This window comes from Anolis carolinensis, chromosome 3 (assembly GCF_035594765.1).
Source record: "Anolis carolinensis isolate JA03-04 chromosome 3, rAnoCar3.1.pri, whole genome shotgun sequence".
In the NCBI taxonomy this organism is placed as follows: Eukaryota; Metazoa; Chordata; class Lepidosauria; order Squamata; family Dactyloidae; genus Anolis; species Anolis carolinensis.
In genome coordinates, this window is record NC_085843.1 from 89,433,007 (window position 1) to 89,455,670 (window position 22,664).

Below are 22,664 nucleotides of genomic sequence, written 5' to 3' on the forward strand. Positions count from 1 at the left end.
GCCTGTCTAAACAAAAAGGTTTTAGCCTGCCACTGGAAGCACAGCAGGGAGGTGGCCATTTTGGTTTCCCTGGGCAAGGAGTTCCAGAGTCGAGGGACAGCCAATCATGCTTGAGATGGGGGCGGGACCAAGACAAGGGCCTCTCCTGAAGATCTTAGGGCCCAGGCAGGTTTATATGAGGGGATACAGATTGTCAAATAGCCTCAACCTGAACCGTCTAGGGCAGTGGTTCTCAACCTGCAAGTCCCCAGATGTTTTGGCCTTCAACTCCCCAAAATCCTAACAGCTGGAAAACTGGCTGGAATTTCTGGGAATTGTAGGCCAAAACACCAGGGGACCCACAGCTTGGGAACCACTAGTCTAGGGTATAAATGTCATAACCAGCACTTTATATTGTACCTGGAAACAGACTGACAGACAGTAAAGCTGCCTCAACAGGGGGGTTGTCCATTCCCTGTAGCCAGCCACAGTGAGCAACCTGGTTGCAGCTCTTCAATGACAAGTCCAGGAGGACCCCCAAATTGCAAACCTGTATCTTCATTGGGGGGGGAGCCCCGGTGACGAGATGCGTTAAAGCGCTGAGCTGCTGAACTTGCAGACTGAAAGGTCCCAGGTTCAAATCCCGGGAGCGACTTGAGCGCCCGTTGTTAGCTCCAGCTCCTGCCAACCTAGCAGTTCAAAAACATGCCAATGTGAGTAGATCAATAGGTACCGCTCCGGCGGGAAGGTAACAGCGCTCCATGCAGTCATGCTGGCCACATGACCTTGGAGGTGTCTATGGACAACGCCGGCTCTTTGGCTTAGAAATTGAGATGAGCACCAACCCCCATAGTCAGACATGACTGGACTTAACGTCAGGGGAAACCTTTACGTTTTATCTTCATGGGGAGTGTAACCCCACCCAGCACAGGTTGAATCCCTATTCCCTGGTCTGCCTTCTGACTGACCAGGAGTACACTGTCTTGTCTGGATTAAGTTTTAATTTGTTTGCCCTCATCCAGGACAGCTTCCTTGGCATTAGGTGGAAAGGAGTAGTTAATATAGATAACATATTAACTCCTCTCAGGAAGATCTGGAAATAAATGGATTTGTGTTTTTAAAAAGGAGAATTCGGTCTGAAGTCAGGTCAAGAAATGTGGAAAATAAATATCCACACAAATATTGGTAAGTTCACCAGCCCCTCTCCTCCCTTCACTTTACTTACTATAGAGAAAATGTGTTTGGTCGTTTCCCACTTGTGACTCCATTTAAGGACTTCATCACATTGATGAGGTTCCACAGGGTGATTCACCAGCCTCTGTGGCAAATTGGCGGGGTAGCAGGGCAATTCCGGCACCTCGTGCTCCACTTTGCCTGCAGCAATCATTCCCCATCACACGTGGGGTAGTGTTGCCGCACAGCTTCCCCCATGCTAGCCCTGTTATTCTCTGCAGAATGCAGAAAGCCTCCTGTGTTCTGAGGGAAGCATCCTACCATGCTGTCAGGATGCATCCTCCATGGAGCCCTGCCAGAAAGTGTCGTTCGTTATGTGATTGCATCCAGTGGGTTTCAAGGAGGAAGCATCCTGTAAGCATGCTGGGCATGTTTAGCCTGCAGAAGAGAAGGCTGAGAGGAGACATGATAGCCATGTACAAATACGTGAAGGGAAGTCATAGGGAGGAGGGAGCAAGCTTGTTTTCTGCTGCCCTGCAGACTAGGACACGGAACAATGGCTTCAAACTACAGGAAAGGAGATTCCACCTGAACATCAGGAAGAACTTCCTCACTGTGAGAGCTGTTCGACAGTGGAACTCTCTCCCCGGGGCCGTGGTGGAGGCTCCTTCTTTGGAGGCTTTTAAGCAGAGGCTGGATGGCCATCTGTCGGGGGTGCTTTGAATGCGATTTCCTGCTTCTTAGCAGGGGGTTGGACTGGATGGCCCATGTGGTCTCTTCCAACTCTACTATTCTATGATTCTATGATTCTATGATTCTATGCTGAATTTATCTTGTATAATAAAGTGGTAAGACTCTGGTGGATTCTTTACCTTTTTTCTTAATTTGCCTCTGGCTGAATGAATAAAGAATACTAAGGCAGCATAAAGATAATCCTTTATGTTTAGCATAGACCTTTGTGGACTTCCTCAGAGTCCATTTAATTTTATACCAAATAAAACTGATAGTCTTTAAAGAAATAAGGCACTCCTCTTTTCCTGTAGAATGGCCCTAGTTATCCTTTCCCCATTTGATATTTTTCCATTACTGTAGCATGTAGAAAGATGCCTGACTATAAAATCTGCCACTGAATACTGAAGCTTCAGGATTATAAAAATGATACCAAACTTGGAGAAAAACAATGTGTTATTCTTACTAGCCTTCACCTTAATGTAGCCTTTCACCTTAGAGTAGGTAGTTGTTATGTTTCTGATCTCTATCTGTGTCTGTTGGGCATCTGTGCATTGAACTAATCTGAGATGGAAGCATGCATCAGAAAAATGGTTATTATTCTGGGTAATTTTACATATGGTTGTTAGCCACATTGGAGGCACCATAGAAATGAATGAAAAAACTTACAACTGCATGATGCCATCCTAAACTCATATCAGTTTTCTAAAGAAAGCAGTTTCTGCCATGTGTTACTGTGAACTCAATTTAACAGAGTTTTGGAGGCAATGACATCTATTGTGGGCAGGCTGTGGGTCATCATTCTTTCATATGCAAAGCAAAAAAGGTAACCCTTTTTTCCTAATCATAGAATCATAGAATAGTAGAGTTGGAAGAGACCACATGGGCCATCCAGTCCAACCCCCTGCTAAGAAGCAGGAAAAAATCAACACTGATAATTTTCCTTTTAGAACTGAAGGAACTGTGCAGCTTTGTGTCTGCACCATGTCTTTAATATGAAACTTCCCTCTTAGGACCTCATCACATTTGACAAATAATGCAGGTTGATTGAGTGTTCAGTGTTCATTAGTGTTCAGTGTTAGCCCATGTTTAAATAAAATGGATAATTCTCAACCATCACTTTTGTTCTAATCCAGATTCGACTGCTTCATTTGCCATCACATGCATTGGTGGAGTCCCCGCCCATCCTCCTTCCCCCACCCTTTTTTTGCCTTAAAAGACCCACCCATTGCACAAAAACAAGATTATGATACCTCAGAGAGGCAGAGAACTAAATAAGGATGACATTGTGCCGACAGCTCGTGTTCAGGCTGCCTGACTACTAGGGTTGTCCAAAAAATCATTTTGATTCTTATATCAGAATTATTTTGGATTGTTCTCGCTTTTTGAAATGCATTCCGAGACGTTGTCTCATGGTGCAACTGGCAATGTAATTCGAACCATCATTGGCCCATTCTCTAATTGTCTCTTAATGTTTCGTTAAAATTCCCCCCCCCCCCCCAAATTTTTTAAATACATTTTTAAAAATATTTTTTAAAATTATTTTGTTTCTGCAACCTATCTTGAATGGAAGCTTAGCGCAGCCTGACATGGCTGCCACTCCCCGGCCAATCAGAAGCTTCCACGATGGATGCAAAGGTGGGGGCTAGGGTCCTCTGCGTCCACGTGAAAGATTGGCATGAAGCCCGTTGTGCAGCCCAGGCGAGCCATTCTAGGATGGGTTTTGTGCGGAGAGGGTGGTGGTGTGGAAGCAGAGAGCAAGCAAGCCTGTCTTGAGGGAAAGAGGGAGAAGGGGTCCGATCTGATCTGGTTTGGAGAAAGGGTTAGGCTTTTGTTGCTTGTTCCTTCTCTTGTGAGTGACTGAGTGTGTTAATTTTGGGTAGCACTCAACTATAGAGCTGTGAATTCCAGGGGTTTTTTTTTTCCATATTAAAAAAATTATCTAGCTTTCAATTTCTTGCTAGATCACAGCATACCTTCATTGCAGAATCAGTAGTCTATTTCATTAAGAAGGCATTGCCTTTGAGGCTTGTGGGATCACATAGCAAGACACACCATTGATTTCCGGTGTCCTTCTTGCTTAAAAATATAACAAGGGAATTTCTAGTTACACACCTTGCCAGAGCATTGGCCAGGTTGGTCACTGGTACATTTCCTAATGAAGGCATTGAGTTTGGGGCTTGCGGGAGCACATAGCAAGACATAGCTTTGTTTTCCAGTATCCTTTTTCCTTAAAAATATTACAAAGGGAAAATCGGACACAGAAACAAAGTTACACAAGTAGAAGAAGGACTTTCACATTGAAAAAAACACAATTTAACAGGAAATAAAACTTTCAAACCAGGAAGAGGTTTCTTCAATTATTAAAAAATAGATTATAAAAGCTATGAAAATTCTCCAAAAATCGGAGGATACAGGATATATTCTGCAATTTGGTGAGCTAGGAGGATTGAATGTGTTCTCCCACTGTACCAAATTTGATCCGGATACCTCAAGAAATGAGGGCAGGAAAGCCCTGTAAAAGTCCCCCCCCGGGTGCAGTTTTATTTTTGTGATTGCGCATGCGCGTCTGCCATTTTAGAAACATTTAGAAACATTATGAATTTTTGGAAATATCCAAAATTTTTGAGGGAAAAAATCGGAAATTGTTTCTATATCGAGGGGCCAGCGCCCCCTACTTTAGAAACGAGAATTGAAACATTTTTTTCATCGATCGGACATGCCTACTGACTACCAAAATGGGACAACAACAACAACAACAACAACAACTTTATTTTTATACCCCACTTCCATCTCCCCAAAGGGACTTGGGGCAGCTAACATGGGGCCAAGCCTGGTAATCACAATAAGAACAAAATAAAATGCATACATAACACACATCATTGACAAGTAAGAATTATAACAAAATAAAAACACATTTATACATTTATACGGGGGCTGTGGTGCAGACGGGAGAGCAAGCCAGTGCAATTAACTGCTATGAATCACTGACCAGGAGGTCATAAGTTCGAGGCCCGCTCGGAGCTATGTTGTTGTTTGTCTTTGTCCTATGTTAAAAGGCATTGAATGTTTGCCTAATATGTGTAATGTGATCCGCCCCGAGTCCCCTTCGGGGTGAGAAGGGCGGAATATAAATGTTGTAAATAAATAAATAAATACACAATGGCATAATAGTGAAATAGTAAAAAGTGGCATAGTAGAACATAATTTAAAAACAGAACAAGTTATTTTTCATTTTTTTGGAACTTGTATTTGTTAACCAAGATTGGGGGGGGGTGTCCAGATATCGTAATGCAAAATATTTCTTTTAATGGGGGGGGGGGGGGTCCTTAGTCTGTAAGGACTGATATTAATGATAGACCTGAGGGAGTAATGGAGGTGAGAGAAGATTTATGGTTAACAGTTGGAACCCCCTACTTTTTGCCCTCCAACTGACATCATAAAAATGGTTTGGCACAGTGAAAATAACTACTTATGTAGACAATTATGTAGGGACCACCAAATGCAGTGCTCAAACACAAATCAAGGAACATGAAAGGCACTGAATACTAACTCAACCAGAGAAGTCAGCCATAGTAGACCACTTTATGAACCGACCTGGACAAAGTATATTATTTGAAAACACAGAAAAGCTGGACCACTCTAACAGCTATCATGTCAGACTACACTGAGAAGCCAAGCATGTGGACAATTGCATCAGAAAGGAAAAGGAAACATGAAAATGAACAAAATCTGGCTACCAATATTAAAAAAAAAACTCTAAAATCAGAACAGTAAATAAAGAACAACACTCTGAAAACAGAGGAATTCCAAACATGAATCATTCAGGGGCAGCTAACATCTTCGAACAAAGGATTCCTCCAGGCAGGAAGAAGCCAGACCATGAAACTGGCAAGGCCATTGATGCTAATCAAGGTGATTAATTACAACATTCACACTGGTCTCCAACAGACAAGAGTTCTTTCTCCCACCCTGGACCTTCCACAGATATAAAAACATCCCTTGCATAGCTTTCTGTTATACCCCAGCCACCTTTCGGTTCTGAACCTGATTCAGAAATGAACTTTGACCAGGGTGAAGCTTATTCTGACCTTTCGCCCAGTTCTCCAAGCTCCTTCCAATTACAGACCCCAGCTGTGGATAGCTCCGATGCTTCCTTAATTGGGAGAGATACTGAAAACATTACTCCCGTGGTAGAACCAGATGTCCTGAGTTCCCCAGGGAATGTATCCTTTAACAGAAGGGAGTTTTTGCATCGCCAGAGATCAGAAAAACAGGAGCTTCGAAGGAGTCAACGTTGGGCATCTAGAGGGGATAATGGATAGGAAATTTCCTTGGGAACCTTTGGGGAGTTGGTTTCACTTCGCTGTGATTAGATCTAAGTTCCACAAAAGTGTCTTACACTGTGAACAATTCGTGGTGTCAATGTAGCGTCTTCTGAGAACACTTCACCAATTCCAGTTCCCTGATTTCACCAAGCCAAGTCTCCTGTTCCTGGCTGCCAAGCCGAGCCGCGACTCCCGATATAATCCGGAGTAAATTCACATCCTTGCCTTGTTCCTGAATCCAGATTGCTTTTAGCTTAGTCTTCTCCCTGCCTTGATATCAAAGATTTCCTAGTGACTTTGGACCTTGTTATTCACTCCTGCTTTCTTGTTGTTTCCCCACTCAAGAACTTCCCAACAGTTTTGAGCGTGTTTCATTTTCTGGACTTTGGACAATAATATTGGACATATCTCTTCAGCTCTTTGGACTAATTCATACCATATCATAAAGGACTATTGCTCACTCATCCTTTCCACCTATTCTTTCCTGAATTTATAATTGTTTTAATAAAGATATTATAAGATTATTGGTCTCTGTTTGGTTTCCAGTGCTCACACTGCCTTGGGGTGCACAACTTTCCAATATACCTCACAACCTCTGAAGATGCCTGCCATAGATGTGGGTGAAACGTCAGGAGATAATACTTCTGGAACATGGCCATTCAGCCCAGAAAATGCACAACAACCCAGTGATTCTGGCCATGAAAGCCTTTGACAATAAAATAACCAGTTGTCATCACATGGAAAAATTCATGATTTTTCCTACATCTAGGCAAGTACAGATGGCTGGAGCTGGTAGATTGCTGGCTCCAAATAAAACACGTTTTTTGAATGGAAATGCCAGGGACCATCGGGCAACCACCGGAAGTAGGCTTATGTCATGTGATGGGAACCGAGGGACTTCAATTTAACAGTGTCTAGAAATGGGAAAATTGTCTAATGTGATGAGGTCTTTTAAAAAACATTTCCTTTTCTTACAAGGCAATAATATTTTGAGGTACTTCTGACTTATGCATTGTCTATGTGGTTGCAAAAGTTTTCAAAGTAAAAACTAAACACGATAGGAAAAGTCTTTAAATTGCAAAAAAAAAAAAAAAACCTTTTGCTTTTAAATTAATATTTTAAGTATGCCTATGAAGAGTGTTTCAGTTCTTTGTAAATCTGGACAGAAGTTCGCACCTCTGAAATCTTAGAGCCCCACAATTTTTATATTTAAAAAGGGGGTTGGGTATGTATGAAAGGTGAGATGCATATATTGGGACAAATTATGTCCTTGCAGGTGCAGTAAATTCAATGCACTTTGAGCTTTCTCAAAGCACATTCAAAAAGACTTGATGTGATAAGGAGGACGCTAGGCACACCTACTCCAGTTGCAAGCAAGATGGGTTCCAACAGCAGAACCCAGTTTTGGAGCTTCATGTGGTAAAATACATACAAACTTGCAACACACATATTCTGTTGCCAGGTATTGCTGCATTCAAAAAGACATTGTTCACCAAATGTCAGGAAACTTTAAAAGAAGATACAGTTCATATTTCCTTAGATGCCTTTTCTGCTTAAACACCAATTTTATTTTAAATTAAATTTTTTGCAGATTTTATTTAGGAATTCTTTAACATTGTAGCATTGCCTATATCACTGAAGCAGCAGAGACTTTCTGCCAATCTAATTTAAAGCTGATTTATGCTTATTCATCCCAACTACTGCTGCAGTCTTTGTAATTAACTATTTTAATGCCATTTTTTGTAATTTAAGTAATCCTCTTGATTAGCTACTTTAATTGGCAATGAAAAGCAGTGTCGTAGTATAGGTCATTGAATATTTTTTTATTTCATATTTATCTATTCTAATTTATTAATGCAAGTTTCCTGGGTTATAATATATGTTCAGCATCCTTTATTAGGAATTCAAAATCCAAAATAGTTCATATTGCTGACTGGGATAGATCTTTGCATTCTGATGATTCAGTGTGCACAAACTATGTTTCATGTCTACATTTAAAATATGATGTCTAATATACATTCAGACTATGTTTATAAATGAATTTCATGAGCACCATCTCCAACATATCTCATTATGTATGTGTACACTGGTATTCCAAAATATAAAAAACAACAACCCCAAAATGAAATTCAAAACACCTCCAATTATAGCTATTTCAAATAAAGACTACTCAAACTGTATTTCACAATTCTTCTTCATCTTGTAATATATTTTCAGAAAGAAACATATCTTTTCAATGTTATTTATTCTTATTATAAATCACATTTTTGAGATTTAAAGGATCTTTTCATCTATCAGTCACATTCATGATATTGTACAACACTATATGTGGAATTTAATATCTATTATTGCATATAGAGTTAGTTACCTTACAATTTTGAGCTGTCTAGCATTGTAGGATAATTATTCTATTGAATACAGTGGGGAGTTCTCCCAGTAACAATAAGATACAACTTTAAATAAAATCCCAAATAATTCAGTACAATTTACTTCCAAGTGGCATTGAAGCACATTATAATAAAATATTTGAATGTTTTAAAAATCCATCAGCTGATGTCCATGATGCAAATCTAATAGACACATAAAATGCATCATTGATTATAAATACATCATGCAGGTAGCAATAAAAATTGAGGGGCTGGTATTATTTTGTTTAGCTTTCATTCTAGCAGAACATCGTTATCCCTTTGTTTTTTAATGGAGCTCTACATTAAAGCAGATTGCCTTTCTATTTTTCTGATATCTTTTTTCTCCTTTATTTTAATTACATTTTATTAGCTAATTGTCATAATTTGTTTAAACTCATTACAGCCATTTTTATTGCAGCCTGACATGCAATGGAAGACATTTTTCTACTTTATTATATATGTATCATCACTATTTTCTGAAAATGAATATATTTGCTTTCAGTTATATCTAGTGAGTGTATTACCAGTTATGCAGAAGATATATTTATTTACAACTATTAATTTATTTATTTATAACATTTTTACCCTGCTTTTCTCAACACCAGAGATGACTCAAGATGACTTTAGACATAGGCAACCATTCTGTCAAAAGTCAGACGCCAACTAGAGAGCAAAATAGAGGTTATTAAAGCAACAGCCCAAAAATAGCTCAACAAACTAAAAAGACTTAAAACACTTAACTTTCAGTGTTATTAAGTAGAACAAGCGGGTAAAACCCCAAAAAACAAGAGCTGGCAAATAATCCGGATTAGCCAGAGATATAATCCGGGTTAAACTTAAAGTTCTAGAACTTGACCCAAAAGTTCACAATGGGCTGAAAAATGGAGGCATGAACTAAAGCAAGTAGTATTGAAGCCCACAAACCTTTCCCAAAACTCAAAAGTACAAAGAGGAGTGCAAAACAAACAAACGCCCAAACTGAGCTAGGGAACTCCCAGTTGAGAGCAGCAAAGCCAGCAAAACACTGAGACAATGGCGAGTTCGCAGCAACCGCTGCTGGAACATACACCAAACCAAGAGTTAAAAGGAGCAGAGCAGGAAAGCGTTGTCAAGCCAGTCCGAAGTCGGGATAATCTAGCAGCGCCAAGCTGCTGCAGAAGCAAATGCACAACACAAAATGGCACAGAGAGCCAAAGCAACGAGGGCGAACAGCAGCTAATACAAAATAGTAATAACAGTGCAGTCCAGGAAAACCCACACAATTCCAGCCCTCCATTGCAGAATAACCCAGATTAAACTTACATCCGTTGCAAAGTCCCAGTCCAGTCTTCAGTAACACACACAGGAAACCCAATGGCACCCAGCAACACCTTGCCACACACAAGGTATAATGGCCAAACAACCCCAATATATCCAGGTCTCCCTGGGCTTCCAAACTATCCCCGCCCAAAGAGCAGGTGTCTCAACTTCTTAATCTGAATCAGAACTCCACACAGCCAATGCCCTTGGGTCAGATGTTCTGAATTCCTCATCAGAGTCCCAATCATCCTGCCCACACCCAACTCTATCCACACCTGTGGACCCCCTCTCACTCCTCCAAGCAGACCAAGTGGGATCTGCTTCTGAAGACACTCAAGCTTCCCCAGCATCAGCAGTATCCATGGGCCCTGATCCGTCCCCAAGCATCTCTGGTGCCCGTGCCCAGTCCGTGCCCAATTCCTCCGTTAACACCTGTTCCCCAGCATCCATTTCCACCTCAGGATCCCCACATGAATCCTCCTCAGAAGACTCCCCATCAGTCTCCCTGACCCTTTTCCTAAACAAATCCTCCAACGAGCCCTCCTCGCGAGGGTTTTTCCTTCCTCTCCTGATCCCACCACTATCATTCACAGTTTCCGAAGGCACATTCACAACACATTCAATGCCTCAACACAGTGAACAATTAAATTAAACATTTTAAGTAGCATTATAAAATATATTAAAACATCTAAAAACATTTAAAGCAGTACCATCATTATTAACCACTCTATCCACAATAATAATCTGGGGCGTTCCAATAGTCATTGCACATTTCTATATCTAGCTATTGCATAGGTTCTCCAAAGGCCTGATCAAAAAGCCACATTTTCACTTTCTTACAGAAAATCAGTGTTGTGGACTGCTCTTCTGATTCTGAGGAAGAAGGAGGACAGGTGGTTGAAGAGGCAGCAGCACTTGGGGATTTAACGTTAACTAGTGAGAAAGAAGACAAGGGAGGAAAGATAACAGATATGGCAGAGATCCCTACTTTTTGGCACAACAAAGAGAGAAAGAAGGCAGAAGAAGGTCAGCTAGGCCAGCAGAGAAAATCCTGAGCAATCAGACCTCTCCCTAGGGTCAGCTGTGCTGGAAAACTCAGGGCTATAAATTAGCAGCAAGGCTAGAGCCCAGTGATGGCTGCAACTGTCTTACTTTCAAGAAAGAGCCTGAACCTGGCATCATGTCTAGCGTGTAATCTCTGAAACATCCTGTTGTTGGCAACTCATAAGCTTATTTCTCAAAGACTTTATTGATATCATGCACCCAATGATTTACCATATTCTTTTTCTCCCTCCTTGGAGAAGCACCTGCTTAGGCCAGGCCCTGCTTCCCTGCAGCCTGCCAACACAAAATTCCAAAACGCAAAAATGCCAAAATTTCTCTTTCCCTAAGAACAATGCCAAGAAACAGAATCCTGTTTTCTCTACAGCAGAACTGACTCCCTGCAACATGTATCATGACTCCAAAAATGTACTCCTTCCTCTTCCCTTGAGAAAAGGAGTCCAAAAGTGATCAGACTGCTTCCTTTCAAATCTGTCACTTCCATACATCATCTCCACTGGGCATTGTCATAAGATCACTTATATAGCAATATTTTGCTGATGTTGTCCCAAAATTGTAAATGAATGATAGATGTCCCCAAAGTTTATCAAATCAGCAAATGTTGACAGATGTAAACAGATGTAAACATTTCTCTTATCACTGTCACAGTTCTTATCAGGGAGGTCAACTATTTCAGTTATCATTAGCAACATTTAATTACAATTCAGTAAGCAGGTCGTTACTCATTGCAAACCTTAATATTTTACACTGGTGTCTCCAAAATTTAGCTCACATTAATTCATCTTCCTTGCAGTTCATTCAAACCATACATAATATTAAATCCACATTTATCAAACCTGCACTTCATATTTTTATAACAATACAGCCCAAAAAACTCACAGCAACCCAGTGATTGCAGCCAAGAAAACCTTTGATGATTTAAGATTCTTGTGTTTAGGCAATACAATTCTTTCAACATCAGAGGGGGGATGGTGTTTCCCTGGGGAATATTAAAGGTGCCACAGGCATCTTGCTAATAAAATGTTACACAGCCTGATATCTGAGATAAGAATTCTTACTGGAAGGAATAACTTCATATTCCATTTTAAAACTTTTTCACTCATTCCATTTTATGTCTATGATTCTAGAAATGTTATTATTTTTATATTCCATAGATCCCAAATCACTGAAAAATACAAGTGAGTAATATAGATTAACAAGTGTCATAATTTGTTTAGGTATAGCATAAGCTGTTCCTTTTTGCTTGCATGTTTCTTTGTTCAACCATTTGATAGATTTCATGTCGCACTCATTAGAGATCTCACTTCCAGGTGTGCCCCTGATATTCACCAGGCTAATTTTTTATTTTTTATTTTAGTTTTAGACCAGGAACCCAAGCATATGGCTAAAGCACCTCAAAACAATTTTAAGCAACATAAACTTTCAATGGAAATATGGACCTGCTTTTGGCTGATGAGATAGTCCAGTTAATTAATATTGTTGTTGTGTGTCTTTGTTTCAGACTAAAGGTGACCATAAGTCTAAAGTTTGCGGGGGGGGGGGGAGTAAATTTTGGGGGTCCCTGCACTCAACTGTCTCTGGATGCAGTGTTTTATTTTTCTGTTAAATGAGTACATCATCCTGGCAGGCCTCCAAGCAAATAAAAAAATATTCCTAAACAAACTCAAATGATGAGACACAATAACATTAGAGAAAGCAGGGCAAGAAGAAGATATGAGTGTTAGAAAGGGGGTGTTTTGATATTTAATTTATTTGTTTCTACTGTCAAAGGTCATGAAAGGTATATGTCTCATAAGACAAAGTAACCTGTGTCTGTCTTTGAATCTTTAGCTTTAATTGAATGGGCAGGGGTGTTATTACTTTCCATCACCTTAGAATGAAAAATATCTTGTTTTAGCCCTGACTGCAAATTACCAGAAAACAAACAAACATGGTGTTTAAAATTCAGAAAACCTGTAATTCATTAGTACTTATATATGTGGCAGGAGGCCATCTGCATTACATAAAGCTCAGCTCACCTGCATCACTGATTGCAAGTTGGCTCGAGTTCAGATCATTTTCATTTACCAGCCTTCCCGCACCATATGCTGTTATGATTTGCTTCCTGTCCTTTCCAGCTTTTTTGTCTGAGAAGTGTCTAAGACACACAAGAGACCTAGGCATGTTATGCCACATGACCTTTATCTGCTCTACAAATATGCATAGAAAATTAATCTGTGGTGTCTGTTTTTGCACCGTTATAACTTAAGAGGGAACCAAAATGTCATTGAATCTCTGATCTTGCAGGTCTTAGCTGTGCTAGGGTAGATGCATTATAATAAAATCTTATTGCTATTTAGATTATGGCTTTCTGCCAGTGCTTATGTTTTAGCCCTTTATGATAAATGCTTATGCAACAACCTCTTTACATCTTGATTCACTTCACTGAGTATATGAGTTAAAGGCTGCCAATAAAAACATGCTTTAAAACAATGCTCCATAACTTACATTTTTCCAAATTTTACTTATCTTGAAGACTTCTTGGGATTAATATTTTTCCCCTGAAGATATACATGACCTCATTATATGCAGGCTTCCCCTGTTTCTAATCACTTTAAAAACAGAGGCCAATGGAGGCCATCAAATGATGCAAGACTACTTCCATGGATTGCCATGAGATTCCAGTTTTATAGTATCTAGAAACTGGTGTTTTTGGAGTTGGGTAGCTATCAACTCCAGACCCCTCAATTTGCTTGGCAGTGGGGAAAAGGTACCTGAAGGTGTGATAGTAAATGTCTTCAGATGTCACCATTGTATTTTATGAAGGCCAATGGAAGGTGTGATTGCTGTTAAAATGGTAAAAGTAATATGTATGATGAGGAAAACAGCAATTATCTGTTTTTAAACAACACAGAAAGGCATGAAAATCAATGCTAAAGAAGATGGTTCCCCCTGTTTTCCCCTCTGATTTTCATCCCTCATGTGATGGGGCCCACAGTGGATGCACTCACAGATCATTCCTGTAGCTGTATATTCATGAGTAAACATTAGGGCTGTGCAAATTTTTCATTAGTTGTTATAAGTAAGATCAAATTCATTAAATTTGTACTTACAAGGTGATATCTGACACGTGGGCATGGTCTGCGCCAAAAAATTAAGAATTGAAACTTACCTAATGCTTTTTCGTTTGAATTTTGTAAACCTGAGAAGCCTCCCAAAGTCAGTTTCATGTTCAGTGCAAGCAAACAAAGCAAAGCCAAAAAGGCTGCCATTCCTTTTAAAATTAATGGCCTCTCACCATTAGGAGCAGGAAGCAGCAGGGAGAAAGCAGAGTTCACTGGAAAAGAGACTGAGAAAGCTCAGAATTCTGGGAAATGTAGTTTGGGAAAGCAAGGAGCCAGAAAATTCACAAGGTTCTGCCTTAAACTACATTTCCCAGAATTGTGCTCAGCATCAGAAAGCCTAAATCAAGATAGGGAAGAGATTTGTCCCTGTGTAGCAGCAGCCAGCCAGAGTTCCAAAAACTGTTGAATCTGCAGAGAGGAGGACTGATTGACACTTCCAGTAAGTAAATCTTTTTGCTGGGCTGGGAAGAAATCCCCAAATGGAACTTATATTGGTTAATAAAAGAGTCATTCAATGAGATAGCTTTTGCAACTTTTTTTTAAAAAAAGAAATTGTCAAAATTGGGAAAAAAATCAATAAAATCAGTAGATGTATGAATATTTCTTAACTCTGGGAGGAATTATACCCTTTTATCTTTTGTCATTATATAGAAAATTCAAGGATATAGCTCTTGTAGTTTTTGTTTTCCAAAATGTTGTTTATAAAAAATTTGAAAATTTACCAAAAATCCATGAAAAAATTGAAACATTCTAAAACTTGATGGGCTAAAAATGGTAAATGTGTTCTACGATTGTCGCAAGTTTCACCCCAATAGCTGTAAAGATGAGGGGAAAAGGAGCCCGTGAACTTTCCCCACTTGCACAATTACTATAACGAAAAAGTAACAAAATTAAGCAGGATGTAGGCTGATAGAAATTTGCCAGGAAAACACAATGTGCATAACAAACGCTCTCTTCCAACAACCCAAAAGACGGCTTTACACATGGACTTCACCAGATGGTCAACACCGAAATCAGATTGACTACATCCTTTGCAGCCAAAGGTGGCGGACATCCATCCAGTCGGTGAAAACAAGACCTGGAGCTGACTGTAGTTTAGATCATGAACTTCTTATTGCACAATTTAGAATCAGTCTAAAGAGAATAGGGAAGATACACAGACCAATTAGATATGATCTCACAAATATTCCCAGTGAATATGCAGTGGAGGTGAAGAATAGATTTCAGGGACTAGATTTAATAAATAGAGACCCAGAAGAACTATGGACAGAAGTCCACAACCTTGTTCATGAGGCAGCAACAAAGTATATCCCAAAGAAAAAGAAAACCAAGAAGGCAAGATGGTTGTCTGTTGAGACACTGGAAGTAGCCCAAGAAAGAAGGAAGGCGAAAGGAAACAGCGATAGGGTGAGATATGCCCAATTAAATGCACAATTCCAAAGGTTAGCCAGGAGAGACAAGGAACTATTTTTGAACAAGCAATGCATGGAAGTGGAAGAAGACAATAGGATAGGAAGGACAAGAAATCTCTTCCAGAAAATCAGAAACATCGGAGGCAAATTTCAGGCAAAAATGGGCATGATCAAAAGAAAGATGGTAGGAACCTAACAGAAGCTGAAGAGATCAATAATAGGTGGCGAGAATATACAGAAGATCTGTATAGGAAGGATAATAATACAGAAGATAGCTTTGACGGTGTGGTGAGTGAATTAGAACTAGACACCCTGAGGAGTGAGGTTGAATGGACCTTAAGAAGCATTGCTAACAACAAGGCAGCAGGAGACAACGGCATCCCAGCTAAGCTGTTTAAAATCTTGGAAGGTGATACTGTCAAGGTGATGCATGCCATATGCCAGCAAATATGGAAAACACAAGATTGGCCATTAGATTGGAAAAAATCAATTTATATCCCCATACCCAAAAAGGGAAACGCCAAAGAATGCTCAAACTTCTGTACAGTGGCACTTATTTCCCATGCCACTAAGGTAATGCTCAAGATCCTACAAGGCAGACTCCAGCAATACATGGAGCGAGAGTTGCCAGATGTCCAAGCTGGGTTTAGAAAAGGCAGAGGAACCAGAGACCAAATAGTCAATATCCGCTGGATAATGGAGGAAGCCAGGGAGTTTCAGACAAACATCTACTTCTGCTTTATTGACTATTCTAAAGCCTTCGACTGTTTGGATCATAATAAACTATGGGATGTTCTTGGTGGTATGGGGATACCAAGTTACCGTGTCTGTCTCCTGAGAAATCTGTATAAAGACCAAGTAGCCACAGTAAGAACAGATCACGGAACAAAAGACTGGTTCAAGATTGGGAAAGGAGTACAGCAGGGCTGCATACTTTCACCCTCCCTATTCAACTTGTACGCAGAACACATTATGCGACATGCGGGGCTTGAGGAATCCAAGGCTGGAGTTAAAATTGCTGGAAGAAACATTAACAACCTTAGGTATGCAGATGATACCACTCTGATGGCTGAGGAAGAGCTGAGGAGCCTTATCACCAAGGTGAAAGAAGAAAGTGCAAAAGCTGGGTTGCAGTTAAACGTCAAGAAAACCAAGATCATGGCAACTACACCTATTGATAACTGGCAAATAGAGGGAGAAAACGTGGAGGCAGTGACAGACTTTATATTTCTAGGCACGAACATCACTGCAGATGCAGACTGTAGCCAGGAAATCAGAAGACGTTTACTTCTTGGTAGGAGAGCAATGGCCAACCTTGACAAAATAGTGAAGAGCAGAGACATCACACTGGCAACAAAGGTCCGCATAGTCAAAGCAATTGTATTCCCCATAGTAACCTATGGATGTGAGAGCTGGACCATAAGGAAGGCTGAGCGAAGGAAGATAGACGCTTTTGAACTCTGATGCTGGAGGAAAATCCTGAGAGTGCCTTGGCCCGCAAGAAGGTCCAACCAGTCCATCCTCCAGGAAATAATGTCCGGTTGCTCACTGGAGGGAAGGATATTAGAGGCAAAGTTGAAGTATTTTGGCCACATCATGAGGAGACAGGAAAGCTTGGAAAAGATCATGATTCTGGGGAAAATGGAAGGAAAAAGGAAGGGAGGCCGACCAAGGGCACAATGGATGGATGGTATCCTTGAAGTGACTGACCTGACCTTGAAGGAACTGGGGGCGGTGACGGCCGACAGGGAGCTCTAGTGTGGACTGGTCCATGAGGTCACGAAGAGTAGGAGATGACTAAATGACTAAGCAGCAGCAGTTATGGTAACAAACTTTTTACTAACAATACTTTAGAAACACTTCAGAAAGAAACTCTAGTGCCCCCTAATTTTGTATGACTTTTGAAAAAAAAAATCATCGATCAGACATCTCCAGTAGACATCATTGAATTTAGCCCCATATGAGTCTGCATAAGATTGAAGTCCCAGCAAGCAAGCAAGCTGTCTGTCTGTCTGTCTATCGATTATATTTGCATTTTAGCCTTTTGTTTAAAAACTTACAAGAAGGATATCAGTTTTTAATGTAAAGCATCTTGTTGAGGTGATTTTATGTCTTTTTCTTCCTTTTCATTTGTGTGTGTGTGTGTGTGTGTGTGTGTGTGGTCAGTATCTTAATTAGGGTGAAGATGCAGATTTTGTTATTTTTGAATGGGTAGCCACTATAATGTCCTAAAGACACCAGATTCTGTCTGACTTTGGAAACTAAGCGGGGTCAACTTTGGTTAGTACTTCAATGGCAGAATATCAATTAATGTCAGGTGCTGGAAACTTTATTTTAGAAGAAGAAAGTAGCAAAACCAACTTTGAGTATTTCTTGCCTAAGAAGGGATTGGGCCACTTGGGAGGTGGTGAGTCAGAGCGGTGAGCAGGGGCACAGGCAAGCAGGCAAGCAAGCCCCTTCTGGCATGCATGCCCCAGGTTCACCACCACTGCTATAGGGCTAGTTACTGTATTCATATCAGGATAATATAACGACTTCAATCATTAACATTTTGAAGTGTTCAATATGTATTGAAATTCACTATTTTACAAATTTGTTTCTCTTGTATGGTTACCATTTATGAAGTCCTTTATCCTGACTGCACAATTCTGAATTTGAATGCAAGAATTATAAATCAGAAAAAATAAAGAAATTAAGAGGAACTGCCATTTTGTACTTACTCCAGAACTTTTAATCTATTTCATTTGTATTCATTTTTGAAATGTAAACCTGCAGTTGACTGTCATACTTTCATTAGTCCCAGTTGAGTTTAAAGGGACAACTGACTAGTCATTAAACAATTTACTTTCCACAAAGCCCTGCAAACTGTATAATGATGTGTGTATTTAATATCTTTTTTTCCAGATGTGGCAACTGCTTATCCTGATAAAAAGTCCATCTTGATGTATGTGACATCACTTTTCCAAGTCCTGCCCCAGCAAGTTACTCTTGAAGCCATCCAGGAAGTAGAAACATTGCCAAGGCAACTAAAGCACATCAGAGAAGAGCACATCCAGATACATCAGCAGCGCTTTTCTCAACAGGTGCATTTTTGTTGAATTTTATTGTCATTTTGATGGCCAGAGAAAAGTAAAACCCCATAGTTGTGCCTTCAAAAGAAAGAGACTGCACTAAATTAACTAGTCTTATTTGCATGAGTTGTATTCTAAACTGCTGTGCATGAAATAAGAAGAGCTTTTTAAAATGCAGAAATGCCTGCTTCCTGCATACCTCGTTATGTACTGCATGCTTTAATAGCACGGTGCATTACTTTACCTGAAACAACCTGAAAAAGTGAGATTAAATGTACATTTGTTTGTTGCAAAGCCCTTGTAGTAAGGGTTTCAGACATTATTTACTAAAAGGCTGCTTCATTTTAAACTACTTTGCTCTGTTCATCCCCTTTTTAGTCTTTCATCATATTTTTAAAAAGCATAAAGAGTTGGAAATGCATTTATTACTCAGTGGTAGAACAGACACAACTTTTTGCATAAAATAAAACAAACGGTGCATATATCAGAGCTTGAATTTTGAGATTTAAAGTTAATTTGATAATGTCAAACATTAAAAAAAAGAAAATTAAGTCATTTCCACAACATTAATGATTGACATAAGTTAATTAGTAAAATTCTGAATGATCATTTAGTTACCTGAACCATTGCTTTTCAAGGCCAATGAGGGAATTTCTGGAGAATCTAATGGAGTTTGTCATCATTGTGTAAAGGAAGACATTGTGCTGGCTCCTTCAAAAGTGCCCCTTTGATGTTTCAAACTGACTTCTCTTCAATCTGGACTTTTTTCTGGGGTAAATTACAAAATCCATAATAAAATTGTTCATCAAAGATACATAACATCTGGAAGATATCTGAAAACTCCAATTTACATATCTGCCCTCTCTCCCTTCCATCTCCCACCTAGAAACATCAACCAGTGAATCAAATTTTAAGAATTTGTAATCAGATGTGTTTAAAGTGCCTCTAAGAAGATGCAGAAAACATCTCTGCAACTGAATCACTACAAGCTCTCTGCCTTTCCACTCCCTATCAAAAATGTGACCTGAAAAATCAGTGGTAGAATGTATGCTTAAATTTAAATTAATTTAACTCAACAAGACCTCCTTCTGAAAAGTTAAGAAACAATTAAAAATGGAGAAGGCGTGGATTTATCTTTTGGCTTCAAGGTACAACTTTATTAAAGCCCTCAAAGAACCTGATTATTCAGAGCAAGTTGTGAGTAAAAAGTAAAATGGCAAAAGTAGGGAGGAAGGAAATATAAACTGAAAACCCAAAAGGGAAGAAAATGAATTGAGGAACTTTCTACTTAATCCATGTGCCCAGGACTGCATAAGCAATACTAAATATAGTAAAGGTTTACAAATATTCTTAGTTGTACTTTCCTCTGAACAAACGTGTGACCTTATCACATGGGGGAGCCCCCACCATGTTGTTTTACCAGCAAGCATGCTGAAACAACAGGTGCAAGGGGTGACTCCAGTGCGGCGACGCTTCCCCCATCACACAGAAGAAGCATCATCCAAACTGGGAAGAAGTGTGCTTCATTGGAGGCAACACAACACGGAAAGGCTCCTATGTTTGCAGGAAAGTGTAGAAGAATCTTCCACCCTGATTGGGGGCAGGCTTCCCCTGGAAGCCACATAACGTCATTTCACACACACACTATTTTTAATACAACCAAATGATCCTTTACAATTAAACATGTAGAAACAGAGGTTTCTGCCTAAGGGGTGCAACCTAAAACTTATTTATTTAAGCATGCACATACAGGAGGAGGAAAAAATAACAAATCATATAACAATACAACTCAAATGCAAAAAAAAAAAAGTCATCCCCAGTCTAGAAGCATCCTAGGATGCTTGATTTGGGCAATATGAAAAGGTCTATGGTGAAAGCATAAGATTCGCTAACAATATTTCATCTCAAAAGTGATAGCCCCAATATTACTAATTCTTCAAATCAAATTATCATGAAATCAGAGGTGGGTGAAAGCAGAATGAGTAAAAAAAAAAAAAAAGATAGATAGAAGCCAAGAGATGAGAGTAGTCTTCACTGCACAAGTTCCTAGCACTGTGCAAACAATAAAATGATTGCTGTGTGTCTTTAAATGGTTTTGAATTTGTAGTGACCCTGTGGTGAACTTATTAAGAGTTATTATAGGCAAGTGTTTTTTTTAGACAGTGTTTGCCATTGCTCTTTTCTGGGAGAGTTTGAATTGCCGAATGCCAACCAGTGAGTTTCCATAGTTGAGAAGGGATTCCTACTTTCTTGATGTATTTGTAGAACACTAAATCCACACCACACCAGCATTGCCATTAAAAAAATATAAAGAGATTAACTGTTACTGTTACTGTTCCATAAAACAATGGAATAAAATCAGTAGAGAGGGAGATGGAGCCCCAACTAACTTTGCCTCAATCCCTCTCAGAAAAACACACACAGCGCAATGGAGGTATGATTAAAGTTTATGCTGTCAAACCAAATAAACCAACAGAATAAAGGGAATTTTAAAAAAAAAGTTATAATAGCTTAAGGAAAATAGAGACAGAAAGGGAAAACAGATTAGCCTGCCTTACCAACCACTCTCTTCATATTACAAACAAATGTAGATCTATAACACTGGAGACCAAGGTGGGGTTCATTAAAAAAATAGGCACTGGTAAAAGAAAAAGCATACTTAGTTTCATTTTGAAACAAACCTCCAAGGTTCAAAATGATTTGGGTTTGTTTCTTTGTTTGTTTTTTACTTATACAAGGTTACCTGATCTGGTTGTTTCAGTTCTCATGTGCATATTGTCAGACTGGTATAAAATGTTTGTTTAAATCTATTGAACGACACTTTTTGTGTGGTATAGAAAACTGTCTCTGTTCTTCTCACATTATTTCTTCCTTCAATATCATAGTTTCTATTTGTTAATAGATGTATGCTTATAAATGATCTTTCTTAAGACACCTCCACACAATAAATGGAATGAAATATTTCTTCTGACACAGACTGGCCTCAACAGCTATGAAGTAGATTAGACATTCTTGGATAGTTTGAGTGTGTAAGGACTGTCATACTGAGAAAAATACAGTAAGCAAGCACACGACTGAAGGCCTAAGACATAACCCAGAAAGAGCTAGATTTATCAGCTCTGTATGGGATATCTAAAAAAAAAATATTTGAACTCAAATATAGATTTCTATTTTAAAGTTTCAAAACATTTTATCTTTATTTTCACCCATTTGGCCTTAGATAGATTAGCCATTTGTAGAATTGTATTGGATGAATTGTTACTGGAATTTCCAAAGCTTTCACTGTTTCAGAAACTGACATGTTCATAGCACATTTGATCACGTTTAAGACTTGTTGATCTTATTGCTTTCTGACTGCTGAGCACTTTTATTCTACTTTGAAGGTTCTTGCTACTTTATAAGTGTATTGAAGTACAGGCTGACTGGGTATATCATGCTAGGAATAATTATCTGGCACTTTAAGGAGTCTTTCTACCTCTCATGAAAGGGTGTCATGTTAATGAAAGTGACTCCTTATTTTCTACATAGATTTTGGCTGCTTTATGCCATTATATGTTGAGGGATTACTGCTCTCCTTCCTTGAAAAGATTAGTTTCTATCCATTATATTCCACACACTCATTAGTGAATGTCTGCTTTTCTTCCTAATTTCTTTTCCTTAGATCAAAGTCAGTGTAGCACAGGGCCATGTGCGCAGCCCTTCACCTCCATCTAAACCTCGCTTCAAAAGCTATGCGTACACACAGGCTGCTTATGTCATGTCCCCTGACCCAAAAGGGAAGATGTTCCCTCCACAGGTCTGTCAACATTACTGTTTGATGTGAATATTCTATTACTAATATGCCTGTGCTTGCTGTGGAGAATATGTGCACTTCGGAGGTTTTTATTTGCTTTTGTCCAATTTAATTTGCAGCCATACTCTCTTCGGGTTTGCTTTGCTTTCTTTTTAGCCTCAATCATTTCTCTCTTCTTTTTGTCTTACTCTTCTCTGCAAAAATAAACTGCAAAAATCTACCTTTTAATAATATTTTAATGCCTTCGACTAGTATTATAACAATTATTTATTACATTTTTTGTTTCCAAATATAATTTAATGCAAA

The 22,664-nt window shown here is 39.3% G+C and overlaps 1 protein-coding gene across 14 annotated transcripts in view; it reads left to right on the plus strand.

Moving 5' to 3' along the window:
• dmd (dystrophin) overlaps positions 1 to 22,664 on the plus strand; it is a 1,684,732-nt gene that overhangs the window by 598,484 nt on the left and 1,063,584 nt on the right. For 12 of the 14 annotated variants that reach the window (XR_010004953.1, XM_008107345.3, XM_016992722.2 and 9 more), the window contains exons 8-9: positions 18,399 to 18,577; positions 22,227 to 22,361. Coding sequence is in view for 13 of the 14 variants with exons in the window: in XM_008107345.3 (XP_008105552.2) it covers positions 18,399 to 18,577; positions 22,227 to 22,361 (314 nt within the window). In the remaining variant the exon portion in view is untranslated. The remainder of the gene's footprint in view (positions 1 to 18,398; positions 18,578 to 22,226; positions 22,362 to 22,664) is intronic. The other 2 variants (XM_008107350.3, XM_008107351.3) reach the window with 1 other exon arrangement.